General features: G+C 40.4%; 1 protein-coding gene across 1 annotated transcript in view; it reads left to right on the top strand.

The window, feature by feature from the left end:
• FAT4 (FAT atypical cadherin 4) overlaps positions 1 to 15,725 on the top strand; it is a 242,052-nt gene extending 226,327 nt beyond the window's left edge. The window contains exons 16-17 of the mRNA XM_074993335.1: positions 5,229 to 5,490; positions 12,409 to 15,725. Of these exons, the coding sequence (XP_074849436.1) occupies positions 5,229 to 5,490; positions 12,409 to 14,285 (2,139 nt within the window). The 3' untranslated portion in view covers positions 14,286 to 15,725. The remainder of the gene's footprint in view (positions 1 to 5,228; positions 5,491 to 12,408) is intronic.
• Positions 15,726 to 17,970: the final 2,245 nt, after the last annotated feature.

Genomic DNA, 17,970 nt, shown 5'->3' with positions numbered 1-17,970 from the left:
AGACACTGTAAGATCCAGTTGCTCAAAAGTGAAGCCAGACAAATTCAGACTGAAAATAAGTAAAAAGGGATGGGGAGGGAAACTGTTTTGGTAAGTAATCACTGGAACAATTTACAAAAGGTTACGGCAGACTATCCATCACGTGAAATCCATAAATTAAGATTTGTTGTCTTTCTGCAAGATCTGTTTCATCTCAGGCAGAAATGATGGGATAAATTCTACAGTAACTAGGTGGAATTGTATGCTCTGTATTAAACAGAAGATAAAACTCTCTTTATAGCCCTTTATCCCAGATGTGCAGGAAAAAAGACAAGATGCGAGTGATGTGGTTTAATTGACTTTAACTCATGTGGGAAGTGTCCTGCAATGAATCACACAATGAATGTTATCACTCCTTTTTTAATCATTTCCACCCATTTGAAAGCTGCCATCAGCACTCCAGACTTGGTCCTATCCCATTGCTACGACTCAGCGTTGCTCCTCAGGCTGAAGGTTATGAGCTGAGGAGAGAGCGTTGTGTCCTTGCTTGCAGCTTCTTTAGGGCATTCCCTCCTTTAGTTCTTCCAATTCCGAGTCACCTGGGAACTAGAATTATGGAATGAGTACCTGAACTGGACACCTGCCAAAATGAGAATCCAGCAATTGGCTGCCCCTCCTCCACCCTGCAGCCCGGTCCCCAGATGGTTAATAATTTCTTCACTGACATTAGTTAAAATATGTTTGCTCCCTGACTTCCTTCTTTACACAGCTTCAGCCCTTTTCTGACTGTTGTGGCCCCCTCTTCATATCTTCTGCTGCAATACTTCAGACCAGTTTGTAACTGCCTCCTCCACCCTGGGAGGAGTCTAGAACCTGCCTTAAATCTTTCTTAACATTCATGATCAAATCAGCCCTTCTATAAATCCCCATCTGCACAGAATTCATGTCTAGTGGCTACTCCTGGTTGCCAAAGAGTGTGGCTACGTCTACACTTACGAAAAATTTTGAAAGGGCCATGCTAATGGCCAGATTGAAGAATACTAATGAGGCACAGAAATGAATATTCGGTGCCTCATTAGCATACCACCAGCAGTGGCACTTCGAAATTGCTATGTTTTGCTCCCACGTGGCTCGTCTATATGGGGATCCTTTCTGAAAGGACTCCACCAGCATCAAAATCCCCTTATTCCTATGTGCTCATAGAAATAGGGGGATTTCGATGTTGGTGGGGTCCTTTTGCAAAGAACCCCTGTGTAGACGAGCTGCGCAGGAGTGAAACGCGGCAGCCACACTCTTTGGCAACCAGGAGCAGCCTCTCCTGCATTAGTATTCTTCGATCTGGCCATTAGTATAACCATTTTGAAGTTTTTGGTAAGTGTAGACAGAGCCTATAAAAGAGGCATCAACTGGTATCAGATCATGCCTCTCCTGCCATGTCAACATCACTTCACATCTCCAGATGAACTAGCCATCTTCCTGAGGGCCCAATCCACAATCCTGTATCCACGCATCCAAACACCAGCTCTCATGACTCCATTCCTTGCTTTGGCAAATGGGCTAAGAAGTAAAACTAGCCACTCACACCATTAATCTCTGATTTGCAAATGGAGGCTGCATGTATATCTTGTGTGTATTTGAATGACGACACCCAACTGTCTCTATCCTCCTATCCCCTATTCCCTGTAGGGTGGCAGAGGTCATTGCTCCAATCTGGAATGAGTGGGAACCAAATGCACTATTAGGAATCCCGTCATTGTAGATACTGTTCCCAAGGCTTCTTCAAACTTGAAGTCTTTGTGTCTTGTGACACTGAAGAAAGAGAAGTCCATCTATTGTCAGCTTCACTGCTATGTAAGCCCTTAATACCATGACTGGGAAAATCCCTGCCTCACTATTCTCTTGCAACACTCTGGACTCACTGTGCCCTCCCTGATCTGTTTGTGACATCCTCACAGTCCAGATGACCTATTGCTCCCTTCATTTTACATCCATAAACTTCAAAGTCCTATCTACAGTATCCCTTAGTGACCTAGGCACCTGTTTACTGTCTCTAACTGCTCAAAATATGTCACCAGCAATGCACTCTTCAGCAAGGACACCAGCTGGCAGCATTGGCATATCTGATGAAGAACTTAAATCAGATAATTAAAAAAAAATAAACTCAGTATTTTTTGGTGGGTCATTGGGAAACCTCCCTAGCACGCTTGGATTGAGTCCCACCCACAAGCAACAACCTAACCAAAAACCCATTGCAGGATCTGGATAACCTTTCCTTCTGCAGCAAAATATAGTGCCTGATAAGTGACCATTAATGGTGATGGTGACAGCTATCAATGCAAGTATAGGTAACATCATAAGCCAAACTGATCTCACCTGAAATTGAGTAAATCCCCTGAAACCCCAGCATATGTCTTAAGTGGTACAGATTTCTGCGGTCATCCAAGAGCAGTCATGAACCATGGTCCCAAAGGTTCAGATGCTTCTCTTCAGGTTCCTCATTGGCTAAGTCTCAAATTCTGTTTGTCTGTAATTGAGATAAAGTCAGTTATGTCAATATCACTCCCTGGCATATATTTGTAGCAAAACAAATATAAGATACACACTTCATTGTGGATGCCTCACTGATCACGTCACCCTGAATGAATTGGAGGACAGGCATCATCACCTGATTGTTGCACCAGAACTGCACTGTTTTTTGTTCGCAAATCCTTCCCTCAAATCATGACTGCAACTTAAAAGTATAGGAAAAATAGAAAAAAAAATGTTTTGTTCCAGAAAGGGAGCTCTTAGGAAATTAACAGTGCAGCTAGATGATCATCATATTTTCGATTCTGTTTGTGTTTGTTTAGCAGTTCATGGTTTTCATTGTAGGTCATTTGCCAGTATCATTGCCATTTAAATAAAGCCAAGGAATGGGATCTTTCAGAGTATTATCAACACAAATCATTTGTTCTGAGTTTAGAAAAATGGAGTGGTTCAGGCATCTAGGAGCCACATTCTTCCTTCCTAACTGAAAAAAGTCATAATCCAGTCTTGTCACTGGAAATTTTATATTTTCTATATGACAGTATTATGTTAGTTATGTGTCTGTTACCATTGGCCACATGGAATTTTAAAGAAAAATAAATAGTTCTTAAGGGTACTAAATCACTAAGGAATGTATTAGTTGTTGGCGGGTAGAAGAATTATGTAACATGGTGTTAAAAATTACAGTTCTGGGTTTTGTATTTCAGTGGGCATTGAATACATTGGGTCATATGATTTTTTTTTTTGCATAAAAGACAAATAAAAGGCAAAAATTTCAGGTTCCATTCCATTTCATCTTTACAACACCCAATAACAAAGTGAAGAATCAATTAAAACAGTTGAAAACTTTACAAGAACTAGTTAAAATAGTGCAAAACTTCACATCATGTCAAATCACGTATTTGGTCTAACAAGGTTTTAAAAATACTTTTGAATTTAACAAATGGTGTTGGCTTCGTTATTAGTCATGTAACTGGCATTGCAAAGGTGGGATTTGTGTGTGTGTGTGTGTGTGTTTTGTGTACTGGCAGCAGTTGAGACATATGTCAGCTGGCTTTGCACAGACAAAAGCACCCTTTATATTTTTGCAGAGTTTTATTAAATATTTGCTGGTACTCTTATATGCTTCATAGCTTTCTAAAGTAGTATGTATTAACTACTTCAATTCTGTAGCTAGAAAGTGATCTTGATGCAAGCCGCAAAATGTACTGGGTAAATTCTAGTCCTTTGGGCAGTCATTCATTTCAAACTGCTGCCAAGAAACGCACATGTTCTGATAGCTTTGACGAAGCTAATCTATAGGAGCCAAACCCTTCAGTTTGCATCACACATTGTTTCTTTCAGGAAGGTCGCATATTCAGATTATTTAACAGTTTCTAGAAACTGGGGCAGTAGCATCCTCTTACCCAGTGCCTCACCCCATGCTTCCAATGGGATAAACTTTATTCTTAATGGAAATAATTGTGCAGTCTTGAACCTCTATTGGTCCCAGAATATTACAGAGTTAAGGTGGGTGAGGCAACATATTTTATTAGACCAGCTGCTGGTGGTGGAGAGAGAAGCTTTTGAGTTCACACTGCATTGTGTGAAGAGCACAAGTCAGTCTTATTAATCTCTCTTCACATTGCAGCCATTTCAGACCCCTAATTATTTTTGTTGCCCTTTTCTGAACTTTTTCCAGTGCCAAGATTATTATTATTTTGTTTTTTTTACATGAGGCAATGATATCAGCACACAGTATACAGGGTGCAGACATGGATTTTTACAGAGGCAATAGAATATAATGTGTCTTACTCTCTACCCCTTTCTTAATGATTCCTAACATTCTGTAGGTTGAACCTCTCTAATCTGGAACTCTCTCATTCAGCAACATCCCTACTCTGGTATTATTTTATTTAGACAGATGGCCACTCATCATGGATGTGGCCAAGTTTCCTTTTGTCCCATGAAGTTTCTTTACAACCACCAATCCTGGCTCTCAGTGTTCTGTGCTGTTACTTTGCTGTAATTTACCCCAAAATGTCTTCTAAAAGCCCAGTAAGCCATGAAAGTGTTGGTAACATGCTAAACAATATTGGCCTCCGATGCTGTGGCAGATTCTCTCATCCAGCACTGCTCAGGTCCCAACCTGTATTTGTTTTTTGGCTGCTGCTGTACATTGACTGGATGTTTTCAGAGAATTATCCATAATGACTCCCAAGGTCTTTCTCTTGAGTGGTAACAGCTAATTTAGTCTCCTCATTTTATACATATAATTTAGGACTATGTTTTCCAATATGCTTTACTTTGCATTTATCAACATCAAAATTCATCTGCCATTTTGGTGCCCACTCACCCAGTTTTTTGAGATCCTTTTGAAGCTCTTCACAGTCTGTTTTAGATTTAACTGTCTTGATCAATTTTATATGAGCTGCAAAATTTTCTCCTTTCTGCAGATAATTGATGAACATTTTGACTTGGATAGGTCCAATTACAGTAATTTGGATTTCAAAGAAAAAAAAGATGGAATCTTTCTAAAGACAAATTCAGGTGGCATTACATGCTTGGGCGTTCATTTTAATTTGTGTAATTTAAATGACCAGTGCTTTTCCCTTCTTCCTTTATAACAGTTAAATCACATAAATTATAATGGTGAAATTTTACCTAGAGCCATTGTGTTTTATATGTGGAATATTGTTATAATTTTAATAGTATATCATTTGCCTTTTCCAATGGCTTTATAGATAAAGAGTGGAAAAGTGCATTACACATCAGATGCTGGAGTTGCTGGGAAAGTGGAGAGGAATATTCCTGAAGTTTACACTGCAGATGGTCAGTGGCATTCCCTCCTTATTGAAAAGAATGGATCTGCCACTGTTTTGTCCATTGACAAGACCTTCAGCAGAGAGATTCTCCATGTCACACAAGACTTCGGAGGACTTGACGTTCTTACTATTTCTCTGGGAGGAATCCCACCAAGCCACACTCCTCGAAGCACAGAGACAGGTAAAAAAGACAATCCATATATACATACACAGAGCTATATGTCTTTTAAAAACATTGTCACTGAGTGAATTGTGTAGATATGAAACACTGGTCACATTTACACCTGTGACCTGAAGTAGGGGTTCCATTTACTATTTTTATAAAATATTGTAGGGATTGTTACTAGGCCAAATGCTACAGGCCCTGAGTCAAGATATCTTATATTTCAAATTAATGACTATTTTGCTTTTGTTTTCAGTTTTTGAAGGATCAAAAATGCATACTGCTCTAGGACACTATACACACATACACACTGTGTACAAGCATTGTTATTCAGCATGTTGGGAAAATGGGGGTGCTGGTTAGGGAAATGTTTTGATTAGCTAAGAGTTTGGAGGCTGGGAGGGGGCTTCAGACTCAGGCAAGGGTAGAGTGTGGGAGTGGGTGCAAGCCCCAAGGCCCTAGTCAGAAATGAGGAGTTCAGGTGTGGGAGAGGGATCTGGGCTGGGGCAGGGAGTTGAGTGTGGGAGGGCTCTGGGCTGTGGGTACAGACTGTGGGGTGGGTCTGAAAATAAGGGTTTTCAGGTATAGGAGGAGGCTGCAGGCAAAGGCTGAGGGCTTTGGAGTGTAGGGTTCAGGCTTGGGGAGGGAGTTTGGGTGTGGAAGGGGCTTAGAACTAGGGGCTGGAGCACAGTATGGGGTGTGGGGCATGGGTTCTGGGAGGGAGTTCCAGTGTGGGAGAGGGCTTGGAGCAGGAGGTTGGGTGTGTGAGGCCTTTTGGGGTCCCAGATCCATGTGGCACTCACCTCAGGTGGCTCCTCACAAGCAGTGACATGTCTCTGCTGCTCCTAGGTGAAGTCACAGGTACCGTTCCCAGCCAATGGGCAGTAGCAGTGCATGGAGTCTCCATGGCCATTTCTCTGCCTACAAGCAGCAGGGACATACCACTACTTCCAGGGAGCCAAACAGAGCTGGTAGGGAGAATGCCAGCCCTGCAGCAACCAATCTATGAACCACACTTTCAATGAAAATCAGAAATGAAGATCATGCTTTCATACTTCGTACTTTCAATGAAGATCAGAAATTACTTTGTGTGTGTGTGTGTGAGAGAGAGAGAGAGAGAGAGAGAGAGGCAATGGAGATCAGAAATTACTCTGTGTGTGTGTGTGTGAGAGAGAGAGAGAGAGAGGGAGAGAGAAAGAGAGAGAGAGAGAGTGCTGTATTTCTTTTTCTTTCTCTCAAATCTGAGGTGGGCAATAAATCGTGTGTGTGTGTGTGTGTTATTTTCCTAATATTCGTTGAATTATTAGTCGTTTAGCACAAATCTTGCAAATTCAGGAAAATATTTTATGCAGGTAAATGAAAAATTTGCCTTAGTAGGGGCTTGGTAAGAACTGCAGTATTTGGTCTTTCATTAAAGTGACTTCAGTGATTTTTTTCTTTTTTTTTCAGCTGCTGCTAATGCCAGAAATAAATACTCTGAGGTTTACCATCTTTGAACTTTCAGAAAAGAGGATGCCCCTGAGAGGAAGTGTATCAGTATCTGCCAACTCATGGGCCGTGTCTACACTATCCAAAAACTTCGAAATGGCCATTGCGAAGTTTACTAATGAAGCGCTGAAATATATATTCAGCGCCTCCTTAGCATGCGGGCGGCCGCGGTGCTTCGAAATTGACACAGCTCACCACCGCATGGCTTGTCCGGACGGGGCTCCTTTTCAAAAGGACCCCACCTACTTTGAAGTCCCCTTATTCCTATGAGCAGATGGGAATAAGGGGACTTCGAAGTAGCCGGGGTCCTTTCGAAAAGGAGCCCCATCTGGACGAGCCACGCGGCGGCGAGCCGCGTCAATTTTGAAGCGCCGTGGCCACCCGCATGCTAATGAGGTGCTGTATATGTATTTCAGTGCTTCATTAATGAACTTCAAAATGGCCATTTGCATGGCCATTTCGAAGTTTTTGGCTAGTGTAGACGTAGCCATGCTGTATTAATGTACTATAGTACATGTAGTATTATAGTATATATGGTACATTAATGCAATGAGTTGGTAAATGCTGATACAGATACACTCTGTCAGGGAGGTGCTCTTTTTTTGAAACTTAAAATGTGATTAACTCTAAATATTTCTCTTTCCTCATCTGAGAAACAGAAACTAAGTGCAATAAGGAACACTCACCAAGCGACATAAAACTCTTCAGAATAGATCAGTCCCCTTAGAGAGTTACTGTGACAATATAAAACTCTGGCAACATTAGTAGTCAGCTTTTCAGCTAAATACTCCACTTGTGATAAGAAAATATAAGACATGATTTTTAACTGAAGATTGTGAGGTATGCAAGGCAGAGCAGACGTACCTTTAAAATCAATCTTCATATTGAACCTGAGTAACTCAAAGAATTATCACCAGATAAATTAATTTAATTGTTGAAACTTAACGCTTTGCATTCTTGACAACATCCAGTGTAAACAATAGTTTCCACCATCAACAGTGAGTTGATGCAAAATAGGATGTGAATTTGCATGCATGTCTTATCTGACCTCATCCTTTTTACCTTTTTATTTTATGACCAAATCACAGTCTATGCATTAAAAATACAGACATTTTTAGCAAAGCTGGAACAAAGAAAAATGAGGACCATAGCTCCTAACACATTGACTGATAGGGAAATAAACACATTTTGAGAGTCTGGCTTGCATTAGGAATGTGCAGTCCAAAATCTTTTTTATATTTTAATATTGGATTACAGTGTGTATAACTTACCAAAGACTTACAAAGGGGAAATATAAAACTCTGTGTGAACTTATAAGTTTGAAAATGTCTGAAGTACCAGGAAAGGCAGACAAAAACATGTATGGGGGTCAGTCGCAGAGATGTAAAACTTGTAAATCCTTTAGTGTGCTCAAACTCAAGTAGACCTGACAAAATCACAATTATTGCAGATCATGTCTAGAAGAAAAAGACTACCAGGAATGAAGCAACCAAATCCTTCATTTATTTGATTCCCATCCTGAATCTAAATCCTCAGTTTCCCCCATATTCAGAAATGTAAAAATAGGAGAAAATGAATATTAGAGCAATGATGAAAGAAAACACATCTCTTTCACTGTCATGGCACAGGAAAAGTATGTATGCCAAACTTGGCAATACATGTAGTACATACAAAGTGACATGCATCTCTGATTGCAAATTTGACATTGAAAACAGCTTCTCTCATTTCTGACATCAGATTGTGGTTGGTCTTTAAAATACAGTAAACCCTCATTTTACGTGGCTTCAACTTGTGCAAAACTCTCATTAACATGAGTTTCGCAGAATGGGAAGCTGCTGGGCTGTCAGCCTGCCTAGTTTCCCACAGCTGCAGGCAGCCAGGCAGGCTAAGAGACCCTTCCCCCTCCCTTCCCAGAGCAGCGCTAGGCACTCCCTGCCCGAAGTCCTGGGGAAGCAGTGGCCTTGGGCATCCCCTGACCCCCTCTCAGGGCCTCAACCCATCCCTCAAGCCCTCCCCGACTTATGTGAAATTCAAGGTACACGAGGGTTGCACGGAACACAACCCTCGTGTACCTCGAGGGATGACTGTTGTGTCCTTTGAAGTCTATTGTCATCTCTGCAATCCAATATGCCTTGACCAGCTCTACTATTTCATAGCAAGGTCAATATTCATAGTATTTATCTCTATGCTCGACATATTTAAAGAATCCTCCACAATTTATAGTAATGTTAGTACAAATATTTGTAATCTGTTACCTCCTACCATAATATTTACGCTTGTAAAAATTTTCTCAGGCATCAGTAATGAATGAAATGTTTACTCCTTTTATGATTTTTAATTTCAAACTGCAATATTGCATTGTTTGGCATATAATTTTTTCTTCTTTTTCAAGAATTGCTATTATAGTCTATAATATGCAGTTTGTTTTTAAATGGCTTCCAGCAGACAAGCCATCACACTGAGTTCTAGGGACTTTCAGTCCTAAGGAGAGAAGGAAGGTTTTATAGTGAGGTATAAAATTTTGCTGTGGCTCAGTGACTTAGAGTGGAGAAGCAAATTCTCAATCAATAGTTAGCAGAAAATTTTTTCTCCCATCATCCCCTGAGTACTGAAAGCTTCAGGGAGGACACTATAAGGCCAAAATTGGAGCTGTAGAATAATTATATAGCTGGGTGTTCAGAGCCAAATTTTCAAACTTGTGCATTCATAATAATACAGTGAGTATTACAACTGTGTGTGCATTCACAGTAACTTGGAGTGTAAATTATGGATTAGTTTGTTTCAAGTAGCCAGAGCCTGTAGTAAAAGACAATGCAAAGCTTCACTACCCAGGATCTGCTGGAAAGGAATGTATCTCAGGGAAGCATAATCCCTCCCTCAAGTCCTGTGTGTACAGAGGAAGAGTGCAGCTTGCTTCCTGCTACTCTGCTTTTGGGGGGGATTTCCTCCCTTCAAGACACTTTGGCCTATCTGCTTTCACAGTTCTGAAATCCTGGGCCACAGTTAAGTGAACATGTTGGATCCAAACTATGGAAAGTTTTGAAATAGGTCATTGCAGGAGAAATGACAGACTTATCAGATGCCTGGGCAATAGGGGGGTCTGGGAGGTCCTCTGGCAGAAGGGGCATAGCCAGGGTAGCTGACCCCCTGCCTTAGCACATTAAGGAGTGCACTGCCCAGGGCTCTGTAGCTCACCACATAGGGCTCCCACAACAATTTAAAGGGCCCAGGACACCAGTTGCTGCCACATTAGCAGCAGCCAGGAACGCCAGGCTCGTTTGAATCGCTGGGTCTTGGGGCAGTTGTCCTCTTTGCCCTCTGCTTTTGGTGGGCTGGGATCATTGTTCCATTCAGAGGCATGAAGCCATGAACATTCTCCTTAAAACAATTGAGGTGGGGACTCTGGCTGTAGCCATCTAACATTTGCCATCTAAATAGTGGGACATGAAGAAGACTGAAATGAAAAATGAAGTGCATTACAAGCCAGGAATGTGTTAAGCCATGAATAAGGACTTCAGCAAAGCCAGGGCCAAAGAAAGGGTGATAGGAGGATTTAGTGATAAGGAAAGTCAGAGGAAAAAGAAGGGGTGAGATCATGGATGACTTCAAAATGTGTGGCCTTAGGAGTAACAACCTGTGTTGTAAATTAAGGCTGTAGTGTAAACATATGGTGAAATTCCTTTGGGGGATTTTAAATACTGATTGTCTGAACTATGATCTTGCATATTTTATTTAACCAGGGAGTGAATTTATGAATTTTATTTGAGTCAAGTTTTTTAGCCAATATGTATTCCTGGCAAGATTATTTGGTTTTCATATAGAGTCACTTGATGTAGGAGCCCCAGTTGCATAACCATGTCTTTAATGAAAGAATCTGTAATTTGATACTGAATTTGGTGAACACAGAGGTTATATGTATAAATAACATATGCTTCCCCAAAATTCATCCATCCACTGATTACTCAGTGCTTTAGCATAGTAATTTTGTTTCTATGGAAAGCAAAATTGGAATAAAGATTTGAAAGAAAAAGCATTGAACAGCATCTTGATGGGTCACAACACACTTAAGAGACTCAGGCTACAGTCAGAAAAATATTCATTTGTATTTCAAAGCTCACAGCTAATGTGTATGCTTGCAAATGCCTTTTTTAATCTGAAGCGTTTTATTTTTCCCTCTTGGTCTGAGCTTTATGCTAAAAAGCTTGCCGCAGATTATTCCCAAGCCAAAAATGGGTCTTTGTGGTATGTTTATTTTATATTTAAAAACTCTTAAAAACTGAGATCAGATTTTCAATCTCAGGTGCCCAGCCCTCCATAATTAGGCACCTAATTAAAATAAGCCTGATTTTTCACGCATCCTGAAGGCACCGACAGCTGTGGGATGATCAGTCTTTTTCTGTGCTTCTAAGGAAGAAGGTCATTGATTTTAGCACCTACCTGTGCCCACACTTGGGGATGCAGGTTTGAGCATCCCTAAATTTCCTTTGGATTTTGAACTTGATTAATAAAACCTCACACTCTCTCAGACTCCTTAGTTAAAAGTCTTTTTATAAAACACTTTTGGCAAGATGTTTTGAAATAATAATTTATAAAGTCCCTATTCAAAGAGTGTAGTGTTCAGATAAATTATTGAACTGCTTGCTTGTCATTACGTTTCATTCCTTTCTGTACACTGCATGTACAAAATATGACTTTTGTTCGTTTTTTTTAATACCAGTAACAATGTCTAGTAAATTATTTGCTAGGCGTTCTTGAGAATGATCTTTCTTTATTTTACCTTGTTGTGGCTCCTTAACACTTTCTCAAAGCAGGTTTCCTTGCTTGTTTTATTTGCTGTGATAGCAAGATTTTGTCACAAAACTTATATCCAAATGACTCATTAAATACAAGGAAATAACTACCAAAAGAAAAAAAGCTCTTCAAAATTGAGGCCAAATATGAAAAGACACTGGGGCTAATTCTTATCTCAGTTACAACATTAGCAAAACTACAGTAACCTCAATGAATGCAGCGAATTGTTCCAGCTTCATGTTAGTGTAAATGAGAAAATTATCTCAATTAAACTCAGTGGGACACATGTGCCCTCATTTACACTCCCATGGTGCCACTGAAATTGGTAACGCTTTGGTGATACTAACATTTTGACCTACTAATTTACATTTGTAGGAGATACTACATGCTGATTAAAGATACTTCAAAAATGAATATTGTGTTCTTGTATTATCCAACATGCTGCTTTTAATGTTGGCCCTTTACAAAACTACAAAAACAGTTGCACTGTAAGTATGGACTGTGTTTATTAATAATGTAGATTTCTTGGCACTTTCCTACAAATCGCCTGGCCTACTACAACTATTCTTCACGATTTCTCTTTGACGCTGAATATTGGTATTTTGTTTAGACTGTGTGGACATGCTCTCCTGAGTGACTTTTGTTCTTTCTCCCTAGGTTTTGATGGCTGTATTGCCTATGTGAAGTATTGTGGAGAAAGCCTTCCTTTCAGTGGAAAACACAGCATTGCTGCTATATCCAAAACGGACTCCTCTGTGAAGATTGGCTGCCGAGGTCCCAACATTTGTGCCAGCAATCCATGCTGGGGTGAATTAATGTGCATTAACCAGTGGTATGCATATAAATGTGTCCCTCCAGGAGCCTGTGCCTCCAACCCTTGCCAGAATGGTGGTAGCTGTGAACCTGGTGTGCATTCTGGATTTACCTGCAGCTGTCCCGAATCATACACAGGAAGAACATGTGAGATGGTAGTGGCTTGTCTTGGTATCCTGTGTGCCCAGGGACATGTGTGCAAAGGTGGAATCAATGGAGGACACATCTGCGTCCCTCACCTTCACCCTGCTGAGCTCTCTCTGCCACTCTGGGCTGTTCCTGCCATTGTTGGCAGTTGTGCCACACTTCTTGCCCTGCTTGTCCTCAGTCTGATCCTCTGTAATCAGTGCAAGGGAAAGAAGGCAAAAGTGCCAAAGGAAGAGAAGAAAACAAAGGAAAAGAAGAAAAAAGGGAGCGAGAATGTTGCATTTGATGACCCTGACAACATTCCGCCTTATGGCGATGACATGACTGTCAGGAAGCAGCCCGAAGGGAACCCTAAGCCTGATATAATTGAAAGAGAAAACCCTTACCTTATCTATGATGAGACAGACATACCCCACAATACAGAGACTATGCCCAGTGCCCCTCTGGCTTCCCCAGAACCTGAGATAGAGCACTATGACATTGAAAATGCAAGCAGCATCGCCCCTTCAGATGCAGACATCGTTCAGCACTACAAGCAGTTCCGAAGTCACACACCCAAATTCTCTATCCAGAGGCATAGCCCGCTTGGCTTTGCAAGGCAATCCCCAATGCCACTGGGAGCAAGCAGTTTGACTTATCAGCCATCCTACAGTCAGGGACTAAGGACAACTTCCTTAAGCCACTCTGCATGCCCTGCTCCCAACCCTTTATCTCGTCACAGTCCCGCTCCATTCTCCAAGTCCTCAGCTTTCTACAGAAACAGTCCAGCAAGGGAACTTCATCTGTCAATAAGAGAAGGGAGTCCTTTGGAGATGCACAATGATGTCTGCCAGCCTGGCATTTTTAATTATGCCACTAGGCTAGGTAGAAGAAGTAAGAGTCCCCAGACCATGGCAACTCATGGCTCCAGACCAGGAAGTCGCCTAAAGCAACCAATAGGGCAGATTCCTTTGGAGACTGCTCCCCCAGTAGGACTCTCTATTGAAGAAGTGGAGAGACTTAATACTCCTCGTCCTAGAAATCCAAGCATCTGTAGTGCTGATCATGGAAGGTCTTCTTCAGAGGAGGACTGCAGAAGGCCATTGTCAAGAACACGGAATCCAGCTGATGGTATTCCAGCTCCAGAATCATCATCTGATAGTGACTCCCATGAGTCTTTCACTTGCTCAGAAATGGAATATGACAGAGATAAGCCCATGGTGTACACATCCAGAATGCCCAAACTGTCTCAAGTCAATGAGTCAGATGCAGATGATGAAGACAATTATGGTGCTAGGCTGAAGCCTCGGAGGTACCCTGGCCGGAGAGCTGAAGGTGGGCCTGTGGGTGCACAAGCAACAGCAGCTAATGTTGCTGAGAACACAATGTCAATAAAGCTTGGACAGCAAACTGGAAATTTCAACTGGGACAACCTTTTGAACTGGGGTCCAGGCTTTGGACATTATGTGGATGTTTTTAAAGATTTGGCGTCACTCCCAGAAAAAGCAGCAGCAGCAACAAATACAAATGAAGAAAGCAAAGGTGGTACAACAAAGGCTGTTTCCAAAGATGGGGAAGCAGAACAATATGTATAAAAATTACGTACTGGCATTGTCAAAATGCAAAATCGTGGAACAGCGAAACCATTGTGTGGTTGTAGACCAACGAAAGTCAGCATTTTAAGCCCAGGCCAGTGTGGTTGAAGGAGACTTTTAAAAATAATAACCAATATGCTGCTGAAACAGACTTAAAACGTATTTTAATTTAATTATGCTTGGATGAATTTATTTCACCTGCGTGCATTGTATTCGAAAAACATGTTCAGCATGCAGCATTTGAAAAGGGTTTCCTATTTACTGTTTGGTTTGTTAATTTTAAATTAATGCTTTGATCTGAAAACGAGCTCAGCTGATTTTATTGTGGGGAGTATGTGTATGTCTCCAGCTTAATAACTTGTCTTGCAATGCAAGGATGTTGAGGATTTCATTTCCCTTGAGAGAGACCTGGAAGAAGGAGGGTGAAAGAAGGGATTACATTATTAGTCCCTCCAAAAATGTACTTATCATATCCTGCAATTCCTCTGTGTGTAAACTTTAAGGAAGAAATAAGCTTCAGAAATTGCTGGCAACAGTGCTGTCACTTTTATCCATACGAGATGTGCTAGAAGCCGCTCAACCTGTCCAGCACTTTAGGATCTTTTTTCATTGACAAAGTTGTGTGAGAGCTTCAGAATCACTATGAAATATTTTTGGATGGGTGTCCCGTACACCTGTACTCCTCCTATAGCTTCCCCCAGAATGGCATGATCGGAAGTTGTCAGATCAAACAGAGAGCCCAGTCTACAGAGGCACCATGGTCTAAGGGCTTGGAACCAGAGTAAGATACCAGGAGCTCAAGCTCCTGAGTTTTAGTCTCAGCTCAGCCAACGGTCAAATTATTCAGTCTCTCAGAGTTTCAGCTGCCCCATCTGTACAATGGAGGTGTGATGATAATACTACTTACTTGCCTGCCTCACGGTGGTGTTGTGAGGGTTAATTAGTTAACATCTGTAAAGTGCTTAGATTTCATAAAGCACTATAATAAGTGTTATTATTAAAGCACTGCCTAGCCTAAATAACCTTTGAGTGGTTTTTTCCACGACATAATTTTCTATGACAGAAACTTGTGAGAATTATTTATTGTATAAAAATGACTGCACTCTAGCATTTTGGGATTATATGAGGGATAACTCCAAGTAGACTCACTTACAATGGCTTAATGTATGTTCCAAATCCCCTAAAATTTGTGAGCTAAATAGAAATTCACAAAACCCTTTGTGTGTTCCTGCAGTTCTGAAAATTCTATTGTACTGTGTAAAAACCTTTTTTTAAACCTAAACTGTGTTTTTGATACCAATATTTTCCTATGCCGAATAGTTTTCTTACTTTCAGGGAAGGTAAGAAAAATACTTTTTTTACATTTGTTACTTATGTAACATCCATATTTTTCACCTTTTGATAAATTTGTAACATACTGTATGCTTTCTACCTGTAAATGCCAATAATAGAATTAAAATATTTATTTAAAAAGCTTAGTGCATATAATTGGAAATACTTCTTATGTCTCTCTTTTGGTTTTCATCCCTTGATGTTCTTTTTTTATTTTTTCCTTTTCAGTGGTACATGGTCTTTAAGAGTGGTATTGTTGGCATAGAACATATGCACAGAGTTCTGTCATGGTAAATGCCAGGTTAATTCATCTCCATGAAGTACTGAGCTGTTCATTTTATTCTGCTGGTTACATATCTCTGGTGTAATGTCAACAAGGGACAGAACCTGAACTGGCTTTCTGTAGGGCTGCAGGGGAGCACAGTGAAAGGTATCACCTGTGTTTGTTGTGCAGAGGAAATTCATGATAATGCAATCAGTCAGCACAAGACCTATCCACCTACTGAAGTTTTGTGTTGTGCCCTTAGCAATGAGGTGCATTTCAACCTTTGCGAGACAGTGGTTTACCTTGCATGCTGGCATTTCCTTCCGGCATTACTATAGTGCTATGAATGTTTTCAGAAAAGAGAGTCATTCATTTTTTCTAGGGAAATGGAAAGTAATAAGGATAGTATCTCTGGGGCTGAAAGAGAGGTTCAAAAGAATCCCCTCTCCTTGAATAAAAAGATGATTTATACCAAATATGCGTTTAGACAGACTTCTAATAACTTTAATGTCCATGATATGTGGTGGTGACCTATCTAGGGTATATAGGTAATAAGTAGTTATACATCTTTATATACATTCGTCCATTGTTTCCTTCTTCATTCAATTCCCAACCTTTCTGAAGTGCAGGCAATAGGGGTGTAACAGAGAAAAGACCAGAAAAGTGTTATTTGAGCAAATTATACCATTTTTATATTTATAGGAGAGCAAATCAAACTTTTGAAAACTACTTAAATTTAAGTTAGTGAAGGAGACTATAAGCCATGGAAAACCTAAAACAGTTAATCTCAGGGATGACATTGGACCGCATGATTTTTCAGAGTGGACTAGTTATCTCTTCTTTTCTTTGGAGAACTGAAACAAATGATAAATAGTTATGTATAAAGAACAATAGCTAAAGTTTTCATGTGGATTACTGTATTTGGTTTAGATTTATTGGCCATCTCGTGTCTGATCTGACAAAGAGGAATTAACGCACTCTTTTGGCTAAATATGTTGCTGTTTTCAAGTTGTCACCCAACAGTCAAAGCTCTCAGCAGAAGATAACAGGCCAGAACAGTGCACATTTGTGTGTGAGTAGTTACATCTGAAATAACAGCAGATCCACAAATGATTTCTCAGTCTGAAAACGTTCTGTAATTAAACATCTGTCAAAAAGCTGCATGTCGGTTAGAGTGTTATCCTCTAAAACTGACTATACCACATGCAAGCCATGATGTTAACAACACATGAAAACTTCAGTGAACAAAATCTTTTGAAATTAACACTAAACATATTGAGACCTGCATTATACCAGTGAAAAACTCTAAGATTGTTAGTTTATTTTGTTACAAGGAAATAATATACAATGTGGGTTTACTCTACATTGATGGCATTCCTTTAATGTGGTTTCAGTCTACACATTTGTAGTGCATTAATCTAAGCTCCCTTTTCACATTGTCTGTTTACTGATTTCTTTGTGAGTCCCAGTTTCTGATCCCCAGATAAAAGCAAATAGATACTTATGATGTTTCGTCCTTCAATCAAATTTCATCCACATAGCCAGATATCCAGTTCTAGAGTATGCTCAGATCTTCTCACTCAGGAGATTGGGACCTCATATACATATATATTATACAGAAAATATTGGTCTGTATGCTCATTTCCACCAGGAAGAACTGATAAAGTGCTACTTCTTCTGTAGATTTAAGATGTTGTAGCCAAACTAAGCCACTCTGCACTGGACAGGGAAAGATGGAAGGAAATAGTGAGAGAGGCATCAAATACCAATAGGTGCTGAGACCATAATTATTGATGATGATGATGAGCCAGTCTCATCAGCTGGGTGGGCTAAAGATTTTTAAAGAAACACGGATTAAGATAAACTTCTTTTTCAAGACCCATTCACAAATATCCCTATCTCTGAGGCAATCACACTGTTGCTGCAGTTCTCAAACGAAAGTGGGTCACAACCAATGTTCCCTCTACATTTTTCCATCCATCAGCAGAATAATTTTTGTTATGTGCACCAAGGCATGTGTGGATGTACACCACCACTAGAACACATGCTGCACACTGTGGGCACTCTGCTAAACAGCTTGGTGGCATT

Source organism: Carettochelys insculpta, chromosome 4 (assembly GCF_033958435.1).
Source record: "Carettochelys insculpta isolate YL-2023 chromosome 4, ASM3395843v1, whole genome shotgun sequence".
Taxonomy (NCBI): Eukaryota; Metazoa; Chordata; order Testudines; family Carettochelyidae; genus Carettochelys; species Carettochelys insculpta.
Note: the sequence above shows the minus strand (reverse complement) of the source record. Positions and strands in the feature narration are given on the sequence as shown.